Source organism: Rhinoderma darwinii, chromosome 1 (genome assembly GCF_050947455.1).
Source record: "Rhinoderma darwinii isolate aRhiDar2 chromosome 1, aRhiDar2.hap1, whole genome shotgun sequence".
Lineage (NCBI taxonomy): Eukaryota > Metazoa > Chordata > Amphibia > Anura > Rhinodermatidae > Rhinoderma > Rhinoderma darwinii.
Genome location: NC_134687.1, coordinates 590,846,508 through 590,869,830, shown reverse-complemented (window position 1 = coordinate 590,869,830; position 23,323 = coordinate 590,846,508). Strand labels below are relative to the sequence as shown.

The following is a 23,323-nucleotide window of genomic DNA, read 5'->3' as shown; positions in this document are numbered from 1 at the left end:
GCTAGAAAGGAGTGTAGCCCCTTACATATAATTATATAGACAGTACGAATTACTATTACTTTTTTAAGACAGCAGAGTCACCCATAGACTGCAGGGCCCCATGATGCTGCACAGGTTACATGTAATGTCCACCCCTGTAATAACAGGTTGTTATCGCACACTTTGGAGGTACAGCTGTGAGATAGAGGTGTCTATAATGGTGGTGGGCTCGTGAAAAAAACGTAAACATCATTGACGAAACTAAAGGGGGTGCAGGTGCATCTGGTGCCTGAAGAAGCCCAATGGCCCCTCTGTCACATAAGATAATAATTGACTCTGGTATAGATTTTGCATCTGAGCCTAGGCGCTTCATATTACGTTTCTGATAAATGTGTTCCTGTGATGGACACAGATGACTACAACATCAACATCTGACCAATAACTGTGTTTATTTATAATGATATGTATACACGTGCCGAACGCTGTAATCATTGATTAGATCATTTAATAAACACTTAAACATTTCAAAAATGTATGACTGGAATATGTAAAAAGAAAAAGACCCACAATATGCACAAATACCATACATAATAAGCTGTAGACATGCCCGCCCTGCGGTCTCTACTCCGATTTTTTCCTATTCACCATAGTTGACCCATTGTTAGAGGTTCTGTCAATCATAAACCGATTTTAGTAAAGAGTAATTCCACCTATCTCTAAAAATGTCACACATTTGTGTGTGTCTTATTGTTACATCACTAGTACGCCAATATGTCAATACACCCGTAAGGACTGTCCTCCTGAATGAATACATTTTGGGTGGAGTTGCTCCTTACTTTTTAATAATATGTGGATATTGAAGCTCCTGTATAATGAGAATATAACTAGAAGATTATTCTCTAGGATAAATACTTCTATCTTTGGCTTGTGTTCTAGATGTAGAGTAATAAGGCACAGACATATTATTATGCAAACTGAATCCAAAGTCAAGACGAGAAGCAGCGACATTCTGGAGGACGGCAATATTCAAGGATTCAGGAGGAGAAGCCTTCCGCCATCTTTATTCTTCCTCTCACAGGCCAAACACTTTAGGATCCACGGAGGATTTCAACAGCTCATTCCCAACTGTGACAAACTTATCCAGAGACGAACCTGAAAAAATACAAAATGCCCCTCCCGGTTAGAACCATCAATAGCATTAGACACATTACCTAACTGATCAAGGCAATTGCCTCACTAGCTGTGACTACAACCAAAATGGTATACTTTGGAGCTGCATTTGCTGGAAATAATTCAATGTAAGTTGAAATGTTGGAATATGGATTATGGATTAGTAATTCTGCCTCCAGCAAATACAGCTTTGTTATAGACAATCCGCCTTTTGGCAAAATGGCGTCAAGGAGAATTTTTAAAGATTTGCTCATCTGTAGCTCCAACATGTCTAGAATAAAAAAAACTAAGCAACTGTTTTGTGTATATAGGTCCAATGCAGACCTTTGTGGGTCCATGGTTAGACTACAAACACACCGTGTGTCAAGTCAGATAAAGCAGTCGTGTATTCCCTTCCATCTGCTTACGTTTCTACTGACTGTAGGTTATTAAGAAGAGGGAGAGGAAGTGAAATAAGAGAAAACTGCAGGATCAGACTATACACGGTTTGTAGTCTGTAACCATGGAAAAAAATAGGTTTGCATAGGAACTGTGTTCACAAACCTGTAGGAGACTTTTATTCAATACTATTTGAAAAACTGCTTAATTTTTTTATATTAGATACATTGGAGACATACAAAAAATGGTGGCACAGGTCATATGACTCATGATCCTGCACAATCTTGTCTTGTGCTTCGTTCTTCAGGCTTCTTGTCGACATCTTCATGAATTCTATTATTGTCTCCATTCACCACCTTGCTATTTGGTTGGCCTTTTTTTCTTGTTACTTTATCTCTTTTTCAAACTTTTATCTTCTCCAATGAGATGTGTCTTGTCTTAATATGTCCAGAATTAGATAAAACTTAACTGAATGTAGCATTTTTTTAAATTTAAAATCCATCCCTTAAGATGGCGTTATAGGAGACACATACTTCCTTCCTGTATTGTCTGTGTATATATATATATATATATATATATATATATTACAGCAGAGTGTATGCTTTACGGCAGCTCCAATGAATGGAAGTCAATTAAGAGAAATGACATAGAGTAATACAATTTCCAGGAAGTGATGGAGTACAGCACCTCCCCCAAAGACCTAGGAGCGACAGGGGAGCTGAATACAGAGCCTACTCTGTGTGTTTAGTGTTACTATCCTGCCTTATCTAGACCTCCAGCAGTACAATAGAGATGTCATTAACTCGCACACTTTTTTATGATAATGAGCTGACTGTTCTCTTTCTGCCCCAGTCTACACAGCAAAGCTGACAAGTGAGCTACATGAATAAGGAATATTTCTATATAATTTTTACGTAGATAATAACAATAAGAAAACACCACCAAAACAAAAATAAATAAATTTATAATACAACCTGATTTAAATAATAGGTTATTTTCTTAAGATACAAGAATATGTGTATGGGTAATAAAATTAGAAGACTTGTGTCCCTGCACACGTTGCGTATCCACAGCAGAGTTTCCACAGCATTTTCGTAATATGAATTTGACATGTTGAAGTTTCAGAAGCCGCACCGCAGGTCAATTTCCACGCCTTTTCTGCAGATTTTTTTCCACAGCATGTGGTTGCGATTTGCTTAGATCTCATCCACTTTGGTGCTACTGTAACATGGGGCGAGATTTCTGCACAGAAAATGCGAATGGAAGCTCTGCAGCAAATACACAACGTATGCAGGAGGCCTTAAAGGGAATGTAAGTATCATAAGTCGATAGCTAAAGGCTTCCTTGTACTTCTCTATAGCTTCACGTCTCACTGAAGCTTAGAATTTCCTTTTTAAACTCATGGATCCTTGTTTTTCCGGGTTTGTTTCCATCAGTATCTTTACCTTTGTTGTTGTTATAGTTGCCTTTGTCCTTCCTGGCAGTTCTGAATGTTTATGCATCATAATTTTTACATTTTCCTATATCTATTGTCCTTCTCATTTCTTTGTGTTTCCTCTTTTCTAAAGCGGACTAAAAATATAGCATCTACTTTTCCTATTAGATCCTTCGATAAATTAAAATCTATGGGGTCCAACAGAACCTTGCTTACCTTACGTGCACTCATACAAGTGAAACAGAACTGAAGGGATTGTTTATTGCGGCTTGTGATCGTTTGGGTTGGGTAATTTTAATAGATGCCTGACTATTTGTTAATGACCACAATCGTTCATATGTCTTGGAATGATGATCCAAACACATAACAGCCACAAAATAATCTGAAGGTAAACAGTCCTGCCTAAACCTAGTATTCTCCGTAAGATTGGACCTATGAATTTGAGATGTCCGTCGTTTTGACGGGAAATATAGCGCTGCACATTTAGTTAAATAGAATCTGCGATGGAGGCACTGAATGGACTTCTGTGAGATGTTACCTGCTTTGGCCTTAAGCCAAGAGATGGCTTTTCCCTCCAGTAATTCCCATTCCTCTCTCTGGTCCTGACAAGATGTATGGAGCCAGATCACAGCAAGGACTGTCGCCCACACAGATGAGTCCATTTTCTAATGAGGATGAAAAAAATTGAATCAAATTGGAATATAATATTTATAGGAATAAATACATATAGATGCTAAATCCGTACAGATCTAATGTTTCTCCACTCACAGCTGAGAATTTTCTACGCAGTCTAGACAATCTTCTGTCAGCTAAGCACAGCAGCACAAATCTTTTTGATGTCTCGAGGGTTTGTCGGTGATAAACACCCCATATGTGTGTACCCTGTGCAGCTGCACCAGCGCCCTGCTGTCAAGGGGGCACATTGCTACGTCAAAAAGAAAAAATAAATAATAGTAATCCCAACTTTCTACTAGATGATGTGTCAGGGGATACATTCCTTCCTATCGATTCCTCACAATTACTGGTGGATTGGTACAGCAGTGAGGGATTATCTGGATAGCCATGAAGAAGGTAGTCTATTGCTGGCACCCCACTGTCATTAAATATGTATTCCGAAATCAAGGAGCCCATATACTGTTCTTGCACAGGGACCCTCCTTTTTTGGTGTCTTCTCCTGGTTGAGCTGCTGTGATATCACAAGGGTTTTTCAGTCGGGTAGGCAGCTGTGACATCACCAATGTGCTATAATGAGGTAAACCTCAGTTACATCACAAGTGCGTTTTAGACTGGTGACATCACAAATATATATCACTCAGTTATGCTGCTGTGACATCACAACTAACTTTAGTCAGGTAAGGGACTGCGATATCATGAGTTTCAGTCAAGTAAGCAGCTGTGACATCACAACTTTTTCTATCAGGTTTGCAACTGTGACATCACAAGTGTGTTTGTGTCAGGTAAGCTCAGGGCTGGAAAACACAGATAAGACATGTACTGTTCTTGAACAGGGGTCTTCTGTTGTTGGTGTCCGACCCTGGGTTTGCTACAATTTGTCAGTGCACATATCAGTCTGGAGTCCAGTCTGTCTAGCGTACGAAGCGGAGGATTTTCTACACTGTCACATTGTAACAAGCCTATCAGCTTTGTGGTAAGTATTAGGTCAGGAAGTGTAGTCAACCTCTGGATGTAAGTAATAAATATTTCCATTTATTGACAGCTAGCACAGATCTTGAAATGGTTAGGAATTTAAACACAAAGGGGGAATTTATTACTAGTTCTGTGCAAGTTTTCTGGTGTAAGAAAGTAGCAAACGGCACATAAGTCGGAATTTGCATAAAAAGATAGTGACTTTAGTGGCAGGGGCGTGGCCAGACACAGCCTGATAAATGTACTATAATTTTGGCGAGAAAAAGTCATAAATTATAGCAGAAATTTACGCCAACTCGTAGCTGGCATACACATGCCTTTCAGGCGCACAGAGGTCTTGGAATGTGCTTAAGTTAATAGGAGGTGTGCGCCTCTTAATAAATTAGGCAAATCTTACTCCAGCGATCTTTGGAATAAGACTGGATGAAATGTAAGACTTAAAAATCCCCCATTTATTTAGAGGTTGCAGAACTTTTCATTATACAGTGATTATGACTTATTCACAGACAACCTCATTGTACATTTGGCCATTTCGTCAGCCCATGATTTGACCATCGCATAGTTTTGGATGAATTGTTTTATGGGTTTTTAACATTTTAAATGAAATAAACACCACACGTTATACAATGTACATTATCCAAGAATGCTAGAGCAAGGCTAAGATTATCCAGACACAGTATCAGTCATACCTGATCCGGATTCTTGTTGTTTATATCCTGCTCAGATATTCCCAGCATTGAGGAGAACGCAGGGTTAAGATTCCAGGAACCGTCAGCATTTTGAAGAGAAATCAAACTGACAAAAGAGGGCGTCTTCTCGATTACAGCTGAACACGCATCCATGAGGAATTCATCTTATTTAGGCAAAAGACAGAAAAATACAGATAATTACATTAGACATTAAGTAACAAGAATTATGCAGTGAATATTTCACAAGTATCAATGACCTGATACCGATGAGCTCCATTTTACACTTTGTACAATAATATAATCTACAAATAAAGTTGAGTCACTTTGCAAATATATTACATTACTGAGTTACAGTATTTTGCTCCAGAGCTTTATTCACAATTCTGCTAGCTGTTACTGTAGTCAGCAAGCGTGTGGACAGCCACCTACCTCCCTTAGGTCTCATACACACAGCCGTGCCCAATGGCTGCCCGCATTTTCGGCCCTTGCTCCCATACAAATATGGGAGTATGGCCTGTAAAAAGCAAAAGATAGGACAAGAAATAAGTATTTGATCCCCTACCAACCATTAAGAGTTCAGCCTCCTCCAGACCAGTTACACGCTCCAAATCAACTTGGTGCCTGCATTAAAGACGGCTGTCTTAAATGGTCACCTGTATAAAAGACTCCTGTCCACAGACTCAATTAATCAGTCTGACTCTAACCTCTACAACATGGGCAAGACCAAAGAGCTTTCTAAGGATGTCAGGGACAAGATCATAGACCTGCACAAGGCTGGAATGGGCTACAAAACCATAAGTAAGACGCTGGGTGAGAAGGAGACAACTGTTGGTGCAATAGTAAGAAAATGGAAGACATACAAAATGACTGTCAATCGACATCGATCTAGTGCTCCATGCAAAATCTCACCTCGTGGGGTATCCTTGATCCTGAGGAAGGTGAGAGCTCAGCCGAAAACTACACGGGGGGAACTTGTTAATGATCTCAAGGCAGCTGGGACCACAGTCACCAAGAAAACCATTGGTAACACATTACGCCGTAATGGATTAAAATCCTGCAGTGCCCGCAAGGTCCCCTTGCTCAAGAAGGCACATGTACAGGCCCGTCTGAAGTTTGCAAATGAACATCTGGATGATTCTGAGAGTGATTGGGAGAAGGTGCTGTGGTCAGATGAGACTAAAATTGAGCTCTTTGGCATTAACTCAACTCGCCGTGTTTGGAGGAAGAGAAATGCTGCCTATGACCCAAAGAATACCGTCCCCACTGTCAAGCATGGAGGTGGAAACATTATGTTTTGGGGGTGTTTCTCTGCTAAGGGCACAGGACTACTTCACTGCATCAATGGGAGAATGGATGGAGCCATGTACCGTCAAATCCTGAGTGACAACCTCCTTCCCTCCACCAGGACATAAAAAATGGCTCGTGGCTGGGTCTTCCAGCACGACAATGACCTGAAACATACAGCCAAAGCAACAAAGGAGTGGCTCAAAAAGAAGCACATTAAGGTCATGGAGTGGCCTAGCCAGTCTCCAGACCTTAATCCCATCGAAAACTTATGGAGGGAGCTGAAGATACGAGTTGCCAAGCGACAGCCTCGAAATCTTAATGATTTACAGATGGTCTGCAAAGAGTGGGCCAAAATTCCATCTAACATGTGTGCAAACCTCATCATCAACTACAAAAAACGTCTGACTGCTGTGCTTGCCAACAAGGGTTTTGCCACCAAGTATTAAGTCTTGTTTACCAAAGGGATCAAATACTTATTTCTCTGTGCACAATGCAAATAAATATATATAATTTTGACTATGTGATTTTCTGTATTTTTTTTTAATATAATCTATCTCTCACTGGTAAAATTAACCTAGCCTAAAAATTCTAGACTGTTCATATCTTTGACAGTGGGCAAACTTACAAAATCAGCAAGGGATCAAATACTTATTTCCTTCACTGTAAGTACATTACAAAGTTTTATGTTTTCCATTGTTTAGTTTAATTAAAAGTAATTTTTTGCTTCCGAAAAACCCCTTTAATCTAGAGAGCAGCCCGAGGTTACTTGTTCATATCCGTATTTAACTGTTATTCACTTTTTTAAATAATTCCACTAGGGGACTTGATCTAGAGATTGTTGGATCGCTTGCACAGTATACTGGAATACTTATGTATTGCAGTATATTTTATTTTTTTACCGGCTCCTATTAAGCCCTGCCTCTGGAATCTTTTCCCCCCTTACTCAATGTATTGTTATAAAAAAAACTACACATAATTAGTATCGCCGCATTTGTAACATCCTGCACTATAAAATGAATATGTTATTTATCCCGCACAGTAAACGCCATCAAAAATAAAATAAAAAAACAATGCCAGAATAGGTGGTCCTTAAGGCTAAAATTAGTTAGTAACAAATCTACAATAAAAGTTACATATTTGAGAGGGTTTTTCCAATTTTAATGTGACTGTCAGGGCTTATTTAGACGAACGTATAATATGTCCGTGCAACGCGCGTGGTTTTCACGCGCGTCGCACGGACCTATGTTAGTCTATGGGGCCGTGCAGACTGTCCGTGAGTTTCACGCAGCGGGTGTCCGCTGCATAAAACTCACGACATGTCCTATATTTCTGCGTTGTTCGCGCATCACGCACCCATTGAAGTCAATGGGTGAGTGAAAATCACGCGCAGCACACGGAAGCACTTCCGTGTGACGCGCGTGATTCGCGCAACAACAGTAAAAAGTATGAATGAAAACAGAAAAGCACCACGTGCTTTTCTGTTTACAAACATACAAACAGAGTGTCATAATGATGTTGGCTGCGCGAAAATCACGCAGCCATGCACGGAGCTGTTAGTGCAAAACGCACACGCTCGTGTAAATCCAGCCTCAGGGGTTACCCCTATGTTATTTCCCATTGTTCATTTTCCAATGGGAGACACAGCAAATTAATGAAAGTCTGGGATTTTCATGTCCGTTTTACTAAACTATGTAGAAAAAAAACACTGCAAAAATATCACTTGTGAACACAGTCTGTATTATCAGCGGGTGAATAATAATTGCACTTTTCTGCAGCAGTTTATCTGAAGTCAATGATAACCTAAACCAGAAGATGACACTTTACACACATCCATCAGTCCATCTGATGTAAAAAAATAAAAATTAGACCCTGTGACACTTTTTCTTTATACAAGTCCCCTCTATTTGTTCTACATGGATGTAATGCATTATTGGTATGCAAGAAGCAGCACATTTGACATGCACTTGTAAGTCTGGATTCCCATACTGAAAACATGATTACAGTACGGGACAGTTGTTCCGCAGTGAGGCAGGGACTCCTAGCGTCGTACATAACTATGATGCTAGGAGCCCGGCTCCCTGCAGTGTGTTCGGTCCGGGACTTGCGGCCGAAATACGTTCCGTCCTTTAAGGACCGAACATGCTCGTGTGAATCCAGCCTAAAGCTTATATGGGAAGACTGGTTAAAATGGTGCATTTGGGAATGTTTAGCTAATATTGGGGGAATTCATCATGGTCTCTCTTGATTAGCTGGAGGACAATGTGCGTCCAAAAAAAAAATAGGACACTTGTTGATATCAATGGGTAGCATGTATGCAGGGATGGAGCGACCATTTGGGCATAATAATAGTGCCTGAGGGTCCATGGCAATTTGGGTCACATAGGCTTAAGCATTAAAGCTTAAAGGGGTTGCCCACGAACGGACAACTTATAACCTATCCACAGGATAAGTCATTAGTGTATGGTTGGTGCGGGTCCGACACCCGGACTGCGCACTTATCAGGTGATCCGACTGCCTCCAGGCATCGGATGTCCATTCCGGAAGCAGATGGCTCCGGTCACGGTATAGCAGCCGAGCTACAGTACTGCAGCTCTGCTCCTATTCAATTGAGTAGGACCAACACCAGCAGATGACATGGCTCCCCAAACCATCACTGACTGTGGAAACTTCACACTGGACCGCAAGACACTTGGATTGATGCCTCTCCACTCTTCCTCCAGACTCTGGGACCGAGATTTCCCAATGAAATGCTAAATTTACTTTCATCTGAAGACAGGACTTTGGACACTGAGCAACAGTATTGGTCCCCACTGTGTTATATCAAGTCCAGAGTCAGCACAGCGTCTAGCAGGAAATTTTCGAGCACTTCATGCCTCCCTCTGCTGACAAGCTTTATGGAGATGCTGATTTCATTTTGCAGCAGGACTTGGCATCTGCCCACACTGCCAAAAGTACCAATACCCGGTTTAACAACCACAGTATCACTGTGCTTGATTGGCCAGCAAACTCGCCTGACCTAAACCCCACAGAGAATCTAAAGGGTAATGTCAAGAGGAAGGTGAGAGACACCAGACCCAACAATGCAGACGAGCTGAAGGCTGCTATCATACAACCTGGGCTTCCATAACACCTCAGCAGTGCCACAGGCTGATCGCCTCCATGCCACGCCGCATTGATAACACCTCAGCAGTGCCACAGGCTGATCGCCTCCATGCGACACCGCATTGATAACACCTCAGCAGTGCCATAGGCTGATCACCTCCAAGCCACGCCGCATTGATAACACCTCAGCAGTGCCACAGGCTGATCGCCCCCATGCCACACCATTGATGCAGTAATTCATGGAAAAGGAGCCCCAACCAAGTATTGAGGGCAGATGCTGTACATACTTTTCAGTAGCCAACACTTCTGTGTTAAAAATTATTTTTGAAATTGGGCTTATATAATATTCTTATTTTCTGAGACACTAAATTTTGTGTTTTCATTAACGGTTAGCCATAATCATCAACATTAAGACAAAAAAGGCTGGAAATAGATCAGTGTGTAATGAATCTATATAATATATGAGTTTCACTTTTTGAATGGAATTACAGAAATAAATTAACTTTTTGACGATATTCTAATTCATTGAGAAGGACTAGTATGTGATGTACACACACACACACACACACACACACACACACACACACACACTATGGACAAAAGTATTGGGGCACACCTGCACATTGAATTGAGGTGTTTCATTCAGTCCCATTGCCACAGGGTATAATATCCAGCACCTAGCCATGCAGTCTGCCATTACTAACATTTGTTAAAGAGTGTGTCGTAAAGAGCTCACTTAATTCTAGTGTGGTACTGTAATAGGACGCCAGCATTGTAACCAGTCAGGTCGTGAAATTTCTTTTCTCCTAGATATTCCACGATCAAATATAAGTGGTATTATTATAAAGTGGAAGTGTTTAGGAACCACAGAAACTCAAACACAAAGTGCAGATCACGTAAAGTTACAGAGCGGGGTCGCAGAGTGCTGTTGCACATAGTGCATAAAAGTCGCCAACGCTCTGCTGACTCAATAACTACAGAGTTCCAAACCTCCTCTGGCATTAACATCCGCACCTGTGCACCGGGAGCTTCATGGCGTAGGTTTCCATGGCCGAGCAGCGGCATGCAAGCCTTACATCACCAAGCACAATGCCAAGCGTCAGATGGAGTGGTGTAAAGCACGTTGTCACTGGACTCTGGAGTAGTGGAGACGTGTTCTGTGGAGTGATGAATCACACTTCTCTATCCGCTAGTCTGACGGACCAGTCTGGGTTTGGTGAATGCCAGGAGAACATTACCTGACTGACTGCATTGTGCCAACTGTAAAGTTTGTTGGAGGAGGGATAATGCTATGGGGTTGTTTTTTAGGGTCGGTCTAGGCCTCTTAGTTCAAGTGAAGAGAAATCTTCAGCATAACAAGATATTTTGGACAATTGTAGCTTCTAACTTTGTGGGAACAGTTTTGGAGAGGCTATTTTCTGTTCCAGCATGACTGTGCCTTAGTGCACAAAACCACAAAGAAGAACTTGACTGGCCACACAGAGCCCTGACCTCAACCCATCGAACACCTTTGGATGAACTAGAACGGAGCTTACGAGACGGGCCCTCTTGTGAAACCAACCTCCCTGTCTGACCTCAAATGTTTTTCTGGATGAATGGGCAAAAATTCCATCATTAAAGAGCCTGTAGGTGTAATGTGTAGGTGTCCCAATACTTTTGTCCATATAGTGTATATATATTTCAGAAGATATAAAGCACATACACCTTGCTGTACTATCTATACGGACAATGCAGGAAGAGTGTGTCTTCAATATGGCCGATCTTAGGAAAGTTTGAAAAATAAATAAGCTACAATATGAAAAAAAATAAAAAAGGACAAACACACTATTTCTCTTCTATAGACTTAAATATAATTAATGGAAGTAAAATCAAATACACATGTTATTCCCTTTAGGGTAGTACATACCAGAAATATGGGCCATAGAAGATTCTGAAAGAAAAGCAGATATTTATGACAAGAATTAAAAACCCTTGTACTGGATCTATGTTGATCCCATAATACGGTACTGATCTGAGCTCACAAAGGACGGTAATGTATCTGGGCCTAAGGGCTGATTGGAAGTTGTTTTAGCTGCAAAGGGGGGACCAACTCCATATTAATGCCAGTGGATTTAGAATGGGATGTTATAAAAGATCCTGTAGGTGTAATGTGTAGGTGCCCCAATACTTTTGTCCATATAGCGTGTATGTGTGTATATATATATATATATATATATATATATATATATATATATATATATATATATTTATTTCATAAGATATAAAGCACATACACCTTGCTGTACTAGCTGTACGGACAATGCAGGAAGAGTGTGTCTTCAATACGGCCAATCTTAGGAAAGTTTGAAAAATAAATATTTAATATATAAAAAAAAAAAAAAGGACAAACACATTATTTCTCTTCTATTGACTTAAATCTAATTAATTGAAGTAAAATCAACTACAAAGGATATTCCCATGCTATACAATATGCTATTCCCTTTAGCATAATACATACCACATTTATAGACCATAGGAGATCCTGAAAGAAAAAGCAGATATTTATGACAAGAACCAGAGACCCGTGTACTTGATCTATGTTGATCCCATAATACGGTATTGATCTGAGCTCACAAAGGACGGTAATGTATTTGGGCCTAAGGTTTGACGATTCCATATTTAAAAAGAGATACATAACAGTGATGAGAAAACTTCATGAGAGTCGAGAATATCCGTCACTGGCGCAGCCATTAGCAGGAGCTGCACTCTGCTCTAGGATTGGAAACTTGATAAATGCTGTACCGGCATATGACAGATACACAGTACTGTGCAAAAGTTTTTGAAAAAGGCTTCAAAATAAGAATTCTTTCAAAAATAGAAGTGTTAATATATATTTATCAATTAACAAAATGCAAAGTGAATAAACAGAAGAGAAATCTAAATCAAATCAATATTTGACATGACCACCCTTTGCCTTTAAACCAGCATCAATTCTTCTATGTACAATTGCACACAATTTTTGAAGGAACTCAGCAGGGAGGTTGTTCCAAACATCTTGGAGAACTAACCCCATATCTTCTGTGGATGTAGGCTTATTCAAATCCTTCTGTCTCTTCATGTAATCCAGACAGACTGTAAAGGATCTGCCAGGCATAGCTTCGGGGTTAACTTCCATAGGTAATCAGTCTTCACCTGAGTCTATCTCTCTGAGACTGACTCCAGCTTCCACCACTCAGGCTGGCAGGCTTAGGAGTGGGAGAGCCTATCGCAGCCTGGCCAGACTCAGCTAGCTCCCGCCCTCTGTCTATTTATACCTGCCTTTCCTGTTCCTCCTTGCTTGTGATTCTTTCTGTGTGATTTCCTGGCCCAGCTACAGCTCCTAACAATTTGATCCTGCTCCATTCTGACCCTGGCTTTCTGACTACTCTTCTGCTCTGCGTTTGGTACCTCGTGCTCTCCTGGTTTGACTTGGCTCGTTCACCACTCTGTTGCTCATGGTGTTGCCGTGGGCAACTGCCCCTTTCCCTTTGCTTTATATTCCCTTGTATGTTTGTCTCGTGCACTTACTGAGCGTAGGGACCGTCGCCCAGTTGTACCCCGTCGCCTAGGGTGGGTCGTTGCAAGTAGGCAGGGACAGAGTGGCGGGTAGATTAGGGCTCACTTGTCCGTTTCCCTACCCCTATCATTACATAATCACAAGCCCATATACCTAGTCTACCCTGGTCCCTGACACTACTATGGACCCCCTTGAGACCCTGGCTCAGCAAATGCAGGGTCTCTCCCTACAGGTCCAGGCCCTGGCTCAGAATGTCAACCAGCCTGATGCTACCTTGGTAGTTCCCCTCACCTCAACTCCTGAACCCCACCTCAAGTTGCCCGACCGGTTCTCAGGGGACCGGAGGGCTTTTCTCTCCTTTCGGGAGAGTTGCAGGCTTTACTTTCGCTTAAAGCCCCACTCCTCAGGTTCTGAGAGCCAGTAAGTGGGTATAATTATGTCCTGGCTCCAGGACGGGCCCCAAGAATGGGCCTTCTCCTTGGCTCCTGACGCCCCTGAACTTTCCTCCGTTGATTTTTTATTTTCTGCTCTCGGACTCATTTATGACGAGACTGACAAGACTGCCTTTGCCGAGAGTTAGCTGGTGACCTTACGTCAGGGTAAGAGACCTGTTGAGGAGTATTGTTCTGACTTTAGGAAGTGGTGCGTAGCTTCTCGGTGGAATGACCCTGCCTTAAGGTGCCAGTTTAGGTTGGGTCTGTCGAATGCCCTGAAAGACCTGCTAGTTAGCTATCCCTCTTCTGACTCCCTAGACCAGGTTATGGCTTTAGCGGTACGACTTGACCGACGTCTCAGGGAGCGACAACGCGAACGTTTATGTGTTTTCTCCTCCGACTCCCCCATGATGCCTCCCGAGTTTCCGTTGCTTCGTTCTTCCCCGGAAGACTCAGAGGTACCTATGCAACTCGGGGCCTTCGTGTCCCCCCAACAACGTAGAGATTTCCGCAGGAAGAATGGTCTCTGCTTCTACTGTGGGGATGACAAGCATCAAGTGAACAACTGTCCTAAGCGTAAGAATGCAGCCGGAGAACTTCCGCGCCTAAGTGATCATCGGGGAGGTCACTTGGGCGCACAGGTATTTCCCGTAAATATGAAACGTAATAAGATCTTGCTTCCCTTTCAGGTCTCTTTTGATGGTAGGTCTGCTACCGGCAGCGCCTTCGTGGATTCAGGGTCCTCTGCTAATATCATGTCTGTCGAATTTGCTATGTCTCTTGCTATGCCTTTGATTGATTTGCCTAAACCTGTCCCGGTAGTGGGTATCGACTCCACTCCTCTTGCTAATGGTTATTTTACACAGCATACCCCTGTTTTTGAACTCCTTGTTGGCTCCATGCATTTGGAGCAGTGCTCTGTACTGTTGATGCAGGGATTATCGTCCGATTTGGTTTTAGGCCTTCCCTGGTTGCAGTTGCATAATCCCACGTTTGACTGGAATACTGGGGAGCTTACCAAATGGGGTAATGAATGTTTGACGTCATGTTTTTCTGTTAATTCTATTTCTCCCCCTGAGGAGGTGAACACGCTACCTGAGTTTGTTCGGGACTTCGCTGATGTTTTCTCTAAGGAGGCCTCCGAAGTGTTAACTCCTCATAGAGAATACGATTGCGCTATCGAATTGGTACCAGGAGCTAAGCTTCCTAAGGGTAGGATATTTAATCTTTCTTGTCCCGAACGTGAAGCCATGAGAGAGTATATCCAGGAATGCCAGGCCAAGGGTTACATTCGCCCCTCTACTTCTCCGGTAGGTGCTGGCTTCTTCTTCGTAGGGAAGAAGGATGGTGGTCTTAGGCCATGCATTGACTACCGTAACCTGAATAAGGTCACTGTAAGGAAACAGTATCCCCTTCCTTTGATTCCTGATCTCTTTAATCAGGTTTAGGGGGCCCAATGGTTCTCTAAGTTTGATCTACGGGGGGCGTATAACCTTATCCGCATCAAAGAGGGGGATGAGTGGAAGACTGCGTTTAACACGCCCGAAGGCCATTTCGAATACCTCGTCATGCCCTTTGGGTTGTGTAATGCGCCGGCGGTCTTCCAGAATTTCATAAATGAGATTTTGAGAGATTACCTGGGGATATTTCTTGTAGTGTACCTTGATGACATACTGGTGTTTTCCAAGGACTTGCCCTCCCACATTGAGCATGTCAGGAAGGTGCTCCAGGTCCTTCTGGAAAACAAACTTTGCAAAAACCGAAAAATGTGTGTTTGGGGTACAGGAGATACCATTTTTGGGTCAAATCCTCACTCCTCATGAATTCCGCATGGACCCCGCCAAAGTTCAGGCTGTGGCGGAATGGGTCCAACCTGCCTCCCTGAAGGCGTTACAGTGTTTTTTGGGGTTCGCTAATTATTACAGGAGATTCATTGCTAACTTCTCGGTCATCGCTAAGCCTCTTACGGACCTCACTCGCAAAGATGCTGATCTCCTCCACTGGTCTCCAGAGGCTGTCCAGGCTTTTGAGGTCCTTAAGAAGTGCTTTATCTCGGCCCTGGTTCAGCCCAACCAAATGGAGCCATTTATCGTGGAAGTTGACGCATCCGAGGTGGGAGTGGGGGCTGTCTTGTCCCAGGGTACCAGGTCCCTCACCCATCTCCGCCCCTGTGCCTACTTCTCCAGGAAGTTTTCGCCCACTGAGAGTAACTATGATATTGGCAACCGCGAACTCTTAGCCATTAAATGGGCATTTGAAGAGTGGCGCCACTTCCTGGAGGGGGCTAGGCACCAGGTAACGGTCCTTACCAACCACAAGAATCTGGTTTTCCTAGAATCTGCCCGGAGGCTAAACCCGAGACAAGCTCGATGGGCGCTATTTTTTACCAGATTCAACTTTTTGGTTACCTATAGGGCTGGGTCTAAAAATATTAAGGCCGATGCACTGTCGCGTAGCTTCATGGCCAGCCCTCCTTCGAAGGAAGATCCTGCTTGTATTTTGCCTCCCGGTATAATCATTTCTTCTATTGATTCTGATTTAGTCTCTGAAATTGCAGCTGATCAAGGTTCAGCTCCCGGGAACCTTCCTGAGGACAAGCTGTTTGTTCCCCTGCAATACCGGCTAAGGGTACTTAGGGAAAATCATGACTCCGCACTATCTGGTCATCCAGGCATCCTGGGTACCAAACACCTCATTGCCAGAAACTATTGGTGGCCTGGGTTGCCTAAAGACGTTAAGGCCTACGTCGCCGCTTGTGAGGTTTGTGCTAGGTCCAAGACTCCCAGGTCCCGACCAGCGGGCTTACTACGTTCGTTGCCCATTCCCCAGAGACCTTGGACACATATCTCCATGGATTTTATCACCGATTTGCCTCCATCCCAAGGCAAGTCGGTGGTGTGGGTGGTAGTAGACCGCTTCAGTAAGATGTGCCATTTTGTGCCCCTCAAGAAATTACCCAACGCCAAGACGTTAGCTACCTTGTTTGTCAAACACATCCTGCGTCTCCATGGGGTCCCTGTCAATATTGTTTCGGACAGAGGGGTACAATTTGTTTCTTTGTTTTGGAGAGCCTTCTGTAAGAAGTTGGAGATTGATCTGTCCTTCTCCTCTGCTTTCCATCCTGAAACCAATGGCCAAACTGAGAGGACTAATCAATCTCTAGAACAATATTTAAGGTGTTTTATCTCTGACTGTCAATATGATTGGGTCTCATTCATTCCCCTCGCTGAATTTTCCCTTAATAACCGGGTCAGTAACTCGTCAGGGGTCTCCTCCTTTTTCTGTAATTTTGGGTTTAATCCACTTTTCTCCTCCGTTTCACCTGGTAGTTCCAACAATCCCGAGGTAGAGGTCGTTCATCGGGAACTGTGCACAGTCTGGGCCCAGGTTCAGAAGAACCTAGAGGCGTCCCAGAGCGTACAAAAAACTCAGGCTGATAGAAAACGTTCTGCTAACCCCTTGTTTATGGTCGGGATCTGGTGTGGTTATCATCTAGGAACTTGCGTCTTAAGGTCCCGTCCAAGAAGTTTGCTCCCCGGTTTATTGGGCCGTATAAGGTCATTGAAGTCCTCAATCCTGTCTCCTTCTGGCTGGAGTTACCCCCATCTTTTCGTATACACGACATGTTTCATGCCTCCCTCTTTAAACGCTGCTCCCCGTCCTTGGCTCCCTCGAGGAAACCTCCTGTTCCCGTTCTCACCCCTGAGGGGGTGGAATTCGAGGTGGCCAAGATTGTGGACAGCAAGATGGTCCAAGGCTCCCTCTAGTACCTGCTCCATTGGAGAGGTTACGGGCCTGAGGAGAGGACTTGGGTACCCGCCCGGGATGTTCACGCTGGGGTATTGGTCAGGAAGTTCCCCCTTCGTTTCCCCAGTAAACCAGGTCCACTTAGATAGGGTCCGGTGGCCCCTCATAAAAGGGGGGTACTGTAAAGGATCTGCCAGGCACAGCTTCGGGGTTAACTTCCATAGGTAATCAGTCTTCACCTGAGTCTATCTCTCTGAGACTGACTCCAGCTTCCACCACTCAGGCTGGCAGGCTTAGGAGTGGGAGAGCCTATCGCAGCTTGGCCAGACTCAGCTAGCTCCCGCCCTCTGTCTATTTATACCTGCCTTTCCTGTTCCTCCTTGCTTGTGATTCTTTCCGTGTGGTTTCCTGGCCCAGCTACAGCTCCTAACAATTTGATCCTGCTCCATTCTGACCCTGGCTTTCTGACTACTCTTCTGCTCTGCGTTTGGTACCTCGTGCTCTCCTGGTTTGACTTGGCTCGTTCACCACTCTGTTGCTCACGGTGTTGCCGTGGGCAACTGCCCCTTTCCCTTTGCTTTATATTCCCTTGTATGTTTGTAGGCAGGGACAGAGTGGCGGGTAGATTAGGGCTCACTTGTCCGTTTCCCTACCCCTATCATTACACAGACTCAATGATGTTGAGATCAGGGCTCTGAGGGGTGCATATCATCGCTTCCAGAGATCCTTGTTCTTCTATACGCTGAAGATAGTTCTTAATGACATTGGCTGTATGTCTGCAGTTGTTGTCTTGCTGCAGAATACATTTGGAGCCAATAAGACACCTCCCTGATGGTATTGCATGATGGATAAGTATCTACCTGTATTACTCAGCATTTGAGGACACCATTAATCCTGACCAAAATCCCAACTTCATTTGCTGAAATGCAGCCCGAATTTTGTAAGCAACCTTCACCATGCTTCAGTGTTGCCTGCAGACACCCATTATTGTCCCTTCAGCGAAAAAACTGCCTTCTGTTATAGCCAAGTACTTCAAATTTTGACTCATCAGTCCAGAGCACCTGCTGGCATTTTTCTGCACCCCAGTTCCTATGTTGTTGTGCATAGTTGAGTCGCTTGACCTTGTTTCCACGTCAAATGTATGGATTTTTGGCCGCAATTCTTCCATGAAGACCACTTCTTGCTGGACTTCTCAGAAAAAAAGATGGGTTTATCTTGGTCCCACTGGTTTCTGCCAGCTCTGAGCTGATGGCACTGCTAGACATCCTCCAATTTTGAAGGGAAGTAAGTATGATGTGTCTTTGATCTGCTTCACTAAGTTTCCTTGGTGGACCTGCGTCTACAATCCTCAACATTGCTCTTTTCTTTGTGCTTCTTTTAAAGAGCTTTAACAGCAAATCTTGAAACCCCAGTCTGCTTTGAAATCTTTGCCTGGGGGAAAACTTGCTGATGCAGTATAAAGTACCTTATGCCCTGTTGCTGTGCTCAATATTGTAGTGGTGGAGCTGTGACATGAAACGGTCTTACACAACCTCACTTTTGTAGCAGAGTTTGGCTGTTCCTCAGCCAGTTTTAAGCCTCCTACACAGCTGTTTCTGTTACAGTTAATGACTGTGTTCCAACCTACATATGAAAATGATGATCATTATCACCTGTTTGGTATAATTGGTTAATCATACACCTGACTATAATCCTACGAAATACATGACTTTGTGAAAGTGTACCTAGAAAAGATGACGCTGTTTTGAAGGCAAAGGGTGGTTACAACAAATATTGATTTGATTTAAATTTCTCTACTGGTTATTCACTTTGTATGATGTATCGCAGTTCAAACTCATTAAAGTGAATGGCTGCAACTGCGCTGTAGCGCCTGACACAATACACAAACGTAAAAACTGAAGGGATCATAGCTCTTCACTGCTACCCTATATTTCTGAGATATGTGGATTATAAAATTCTCTACTAACCGGGATAATGTTGCCCATTACTACTCTAAACCCAGGTTGAAAATGTAGAAGAGGACTGATTCTGCTGTCCATCAAAGTCTATTCTCATCTCTCATAGAATTGTTTCCTGTCCTTGCCTTTAACTTCGGGTTTACAGAACTGAAAACTCCAAAATTTCTGATCGATGGGATGTGATAATGTCATATAGTGTTTGAGCTACCGTATAAAGCACTTGTAGTATGGGAATGGTGTTGAATCATGTAGCATGAGGATGGATTTGAGTTATGATGGTCTTGGGAGCTGATGGTTCTTGGTGATGATGGTGTTAGGTGATGAGGGTGGTAGTGGGTGATGATGATGGTGATTGAGGATATTTTAGTGATGATGGTGTTGAATAATTATCTGATGTAAGAGGAGTAAAGTGTTGGTTGTTGAGGATAGTTGTGGCTTATATTAGTACTGGGTCTTTATTTATAATGGTGTTAGGTCATCGATGAGGATGGTAGTGGGAGATGATGGTGTTGAGTGAATATAGATAAACATATATAGCTGGTAGGCTATAGTTGTGTAAAAAAAAGTTAATTCCAAGAACAACATAAGTTTATATGGTGCATAAACCATGGATTCCAAACACCAGGAGTGGGACCAAAACAAGAAAAAGGTGCAAATCTTTACATTATACTTTTTCTCTGTTTATGTCTTACTCCTGGTTTTGGCAAAGTAACCGAGAGTCTTATCTTAGGCCTGGGCAAAAATTGAGCGACAGTCAGATCCTTAGGACTGCATTGAGCTGCACTTTTTGGTGCAACTTTTTAGACAGTTTTGGACTACACTACAACTTTTCTTGCTGAAATGTTGCCTGCATTTACAGTTGTTCGATAATCACGTCTATAGGTGTGAATGGAGTTGTATTATTTGATCCACCCAATGTTTCTGCAATAGGTAAATGCACTAAAATTACATCAAGACTCAAAGTACTGTATGTTCAACGCACAACAGCCTCTCAATGACTGCACTTAGATAGTACAACTGCTTGGTCTGGTCAAACTACAATAGTCTATAATTACTGGTCTATATACTATGTGGTATGATTTGTGGAGGCCGAATCTGCATCAATCACAAACAAATGGCAAATAGTTTGTTGAATTCACACAGAAGATGGGTTAAAAGGTGAAACAGAGAACAATAAGAAGAGCCATACCTTGTCGACACTTTGGAGCTGTGGAAAGAAAAGCAAATGATGATAAGTTGGAGAACATCTTCATGTACCACACATTAATGTCCTTACCCTGATTTAGTCACAATAGGGAAGAAATGTATAGGGTTAATCGATAGACAGAAACTGCTAGAGAAGGGAAAGTTTAGGAACTAAAACTGAGAATGCAAGTGAATAAGTTATCGCAATGCACAAAAGAAACAACCAAATGACTAATTCAGCTCTGCTACATCTGTAGTTATAATCAATTTCATTCTGAATATGTCTATGGGAGATTTTAAAATCCACCTAAAGACAGACAGAGGATTATACCCTTCATTGTACAGAAGACTAGACATGTAGGTGCTGCATATTAATGGGAACTGGACATGACTGATATACATTCAAATGCATAAAAGTCGCCAACTCTGTGATGACTCAATAACTGCAGAGTTGCAAACCTCCTCTGGCATTAACATTCACATAAAGATTGTTCCCTGGTAGTTTCATGGCGTAGGTTTCCATAGCCGAGCAGCGGCATGCAAGCCTTACATCACTAAGCACAATGCCAAGCGTCAGATGGAGTGGTGTAAAGCACGGCGCCACTGGACTCTGGAGTAGTGGAGACGTGTTCTGTGGAGTGATGAATCACACTTCTCTATCCGGTAGTCTGACGGACCAGTCTGGGTTTGGTGAATGCCAGGAGAACATTACCTGACTGACTGCATTGTGCCAACTGTAAAGTTTGGTGGACGAGGTATAATGCTATGGGGTTGTTTTTCAGGGTCGGTCTAGGCCTCTTAGTTCAAGTGAAGAGAAATCTTAATGCTTCAGCATAACAAGACATTTTGGACTATTGTAGCTTCCAACTTTGTGGGAACAGTTTGGGGAAGGCCATTTTCTGTTCCAGCATGACTGTGCCCCAGTGCACAAACCACAAAGAAGAACTTGACTGGCCACACAGAGTCCTGACCTCAACCCATCGAACACCTTTGGGATAAACTAGAACGGAGATTACGAGCCGGGCCCTCTTGTGAAACCAACCTCAGTGTCTGACCTCACAAATGTTTTTCTGGATGAAGAATATATAAAGCACATACACCTTCCTGTACTAGCGATACTGACAATGCAGGAAGAGTGTGTCTTCAATATGGCCCATCTTAGGAAAGTTTAAATAAATATTTAATATAAAAAAAAAAAAAGGACCAACACATTATTTCTCTTCTATTGACTTAAATCTAATTAATGGAAGTAAAATCAACTACACAGGCTATTCCCATGCTATACAATATGCTATTCACTTTAGCATAATACATACCACATTTATAGGCCATAGGAGATCCTGAAAGAAAAGCAGATATTTATGACAAGAACCAAAAACCCTTGTACTGGATCTATGTTGATCCCATGATAGGGTATTGATCTGAGCTCACAAAGGAAGGTAATGTATCTGGGCCTAAGGGCTGACGATTCCATATTTAAAAAGAAATACATAACAGTGAAGAGAGAACTTCATGAGAGTTGAGGATGTCCGTCACTGGCGCTGCCATTAGCAGGAGCTGTACCGGCATATGACAGATATACAGTACTGTGCAAAAGTTTTAAGCAGTTGTGGAAAAATGCTGCAAAGTAAGTATTTAAAAAAAAAAATAGAAGTATTAATGTAACGGCCGCAGTCGCAGACCCCTCTCATCCTGCCGACGTCTTTGTCCCCGGAGATGCCAGCACATGCGGCCGTCCTGTGTTGCAGTGACCACTAGGGTGCACGCGCGAACTCATTCCTGGCCTTAAAGGGCCCAGTGCGCAAACATGATTAACAATTAACTAGTTACTCCCAGATCACCCTGGACTATAAAAAGGCCCCTGCCCTTTCACTCCTTGCCCGAACGTTGTCTGTATTCCTGTTAGTCTTGCAAATGGTCCCTTAGCTGTATCCTGTTCCCTGCGTTCCCATGCCCTGCTACCTGTATCCCGTGCTGTATTTGTTTCTGTGCCATCTCTAGTGCTAGAGTCGTCTTGTGCCGTCTACTACGCCTGCTGACTTACACCACGTCTGGTGTAATTTGTCACGTTTTGCATCACATGCCGCCAAGGTCCCATCTGCGCCGTTGCTACTGTCTGGACTATTACAGGTACCCTTGTGCTCGGACTTTATATTGACTTGGTACTCTGTTGTTTGGCCAGCTGCTACCCCGCTACAACGGTGCGGCCTAGTGGGTCCACATACCCACAGATCATGACAGTTAATAGTTTTTTTTACCAATTAACAAAATGCAAAGTGAATAAACAGAAAAGTAATCTAAATCAAATTAATATTTGGTGTGACCATCCTTTACTTTCAAAACAGCATCAATTCTTCTAGGTATACTTGCACATAGTTTTTGAAGGAACTCGGCATGGAGGTTGTTCCAAACATCTTTGAGAACTAACCACAGATCTACTGTTGATGTAGGCTTCCTCACATCCTTCTGTCTCTTCATGTACTCCCAGACAAACTTAATAATGTTGAGATCAGTGCAATAAAGGGGGCCATATCACCACTTCTAGGGCTCCTTGTTCTTCTATATGCGGAAGATAGTCCTTAACGACATTGGTTCTATGTTTGGAGTTGTTGTCCTGCTGCAGAATAAATTTGGAGCCAATCAGACGCCTCCTTGATGGTATTGCATGATGGATATGTATCTGCCTGTATTTCTCAACATTGAGGACACCATTAATCCTGACCAAATTTCCAACTTCACTTGCTGAAATGCAGCACCAAACGTGCAAGGAACCTCCA

General features: G+C 42.9%; 1 protein-coding gene across 5 annotated transcripts in view; it reads right to left on the bottom strand.

The window, feature by feature from the left end:
• Positions 1 to 409: 409 nt before the first annotated feature.
• Positions 410 to 23,323, bottom strand: part of LOC142662012 (von Willebrand factor A domain-containing protein 5A-like) — a 79,515-nt gene continuing 56,601 nt past the window's right edge. For 2 of the 5 annotated variants that reach the window (XM_075839817.1, XM_075839852.1), the window contains 7 exons: positions 21,863 to 21,886; positions 20,551 to 20,568; positions 12,185 to 12,208; positions 11,594 to 11,617; positions 5,299 to 5,462; positions 3,501 to 3,627; positions 410 to 1,131 (listed from right to left, as the gene is read on the bottom strand). In XM_075839817.1, the coding sequence (XP_075695932.1) occupies positions 1,052 to 1,131; positions 3,501 to 3,627; positions 5,299 to 5,462; positions 11,594 to 11,617; positions 12,185 to 12,208; positions 20,551 to 20,568; positions 21,863 to 21,886 (461 nt within the window). In that variant the 3' untranslated portion in view covers positions 410 to 1,051. The remainder of the gene's footprint in view (positions 1,132 to 3,500; positions 3,628 to 5,298; positions 5,463 to 11,593; positions 11,618 to 12,184; positions 12,209 to 20,550; positions 20,569 to 21,862; positions 21,887 to 23,323) is intronic. The other 3 variants (XM_075839835.1, XM_075839826.1, XM_075839844.1) reach the window with 3 other exon arrangements.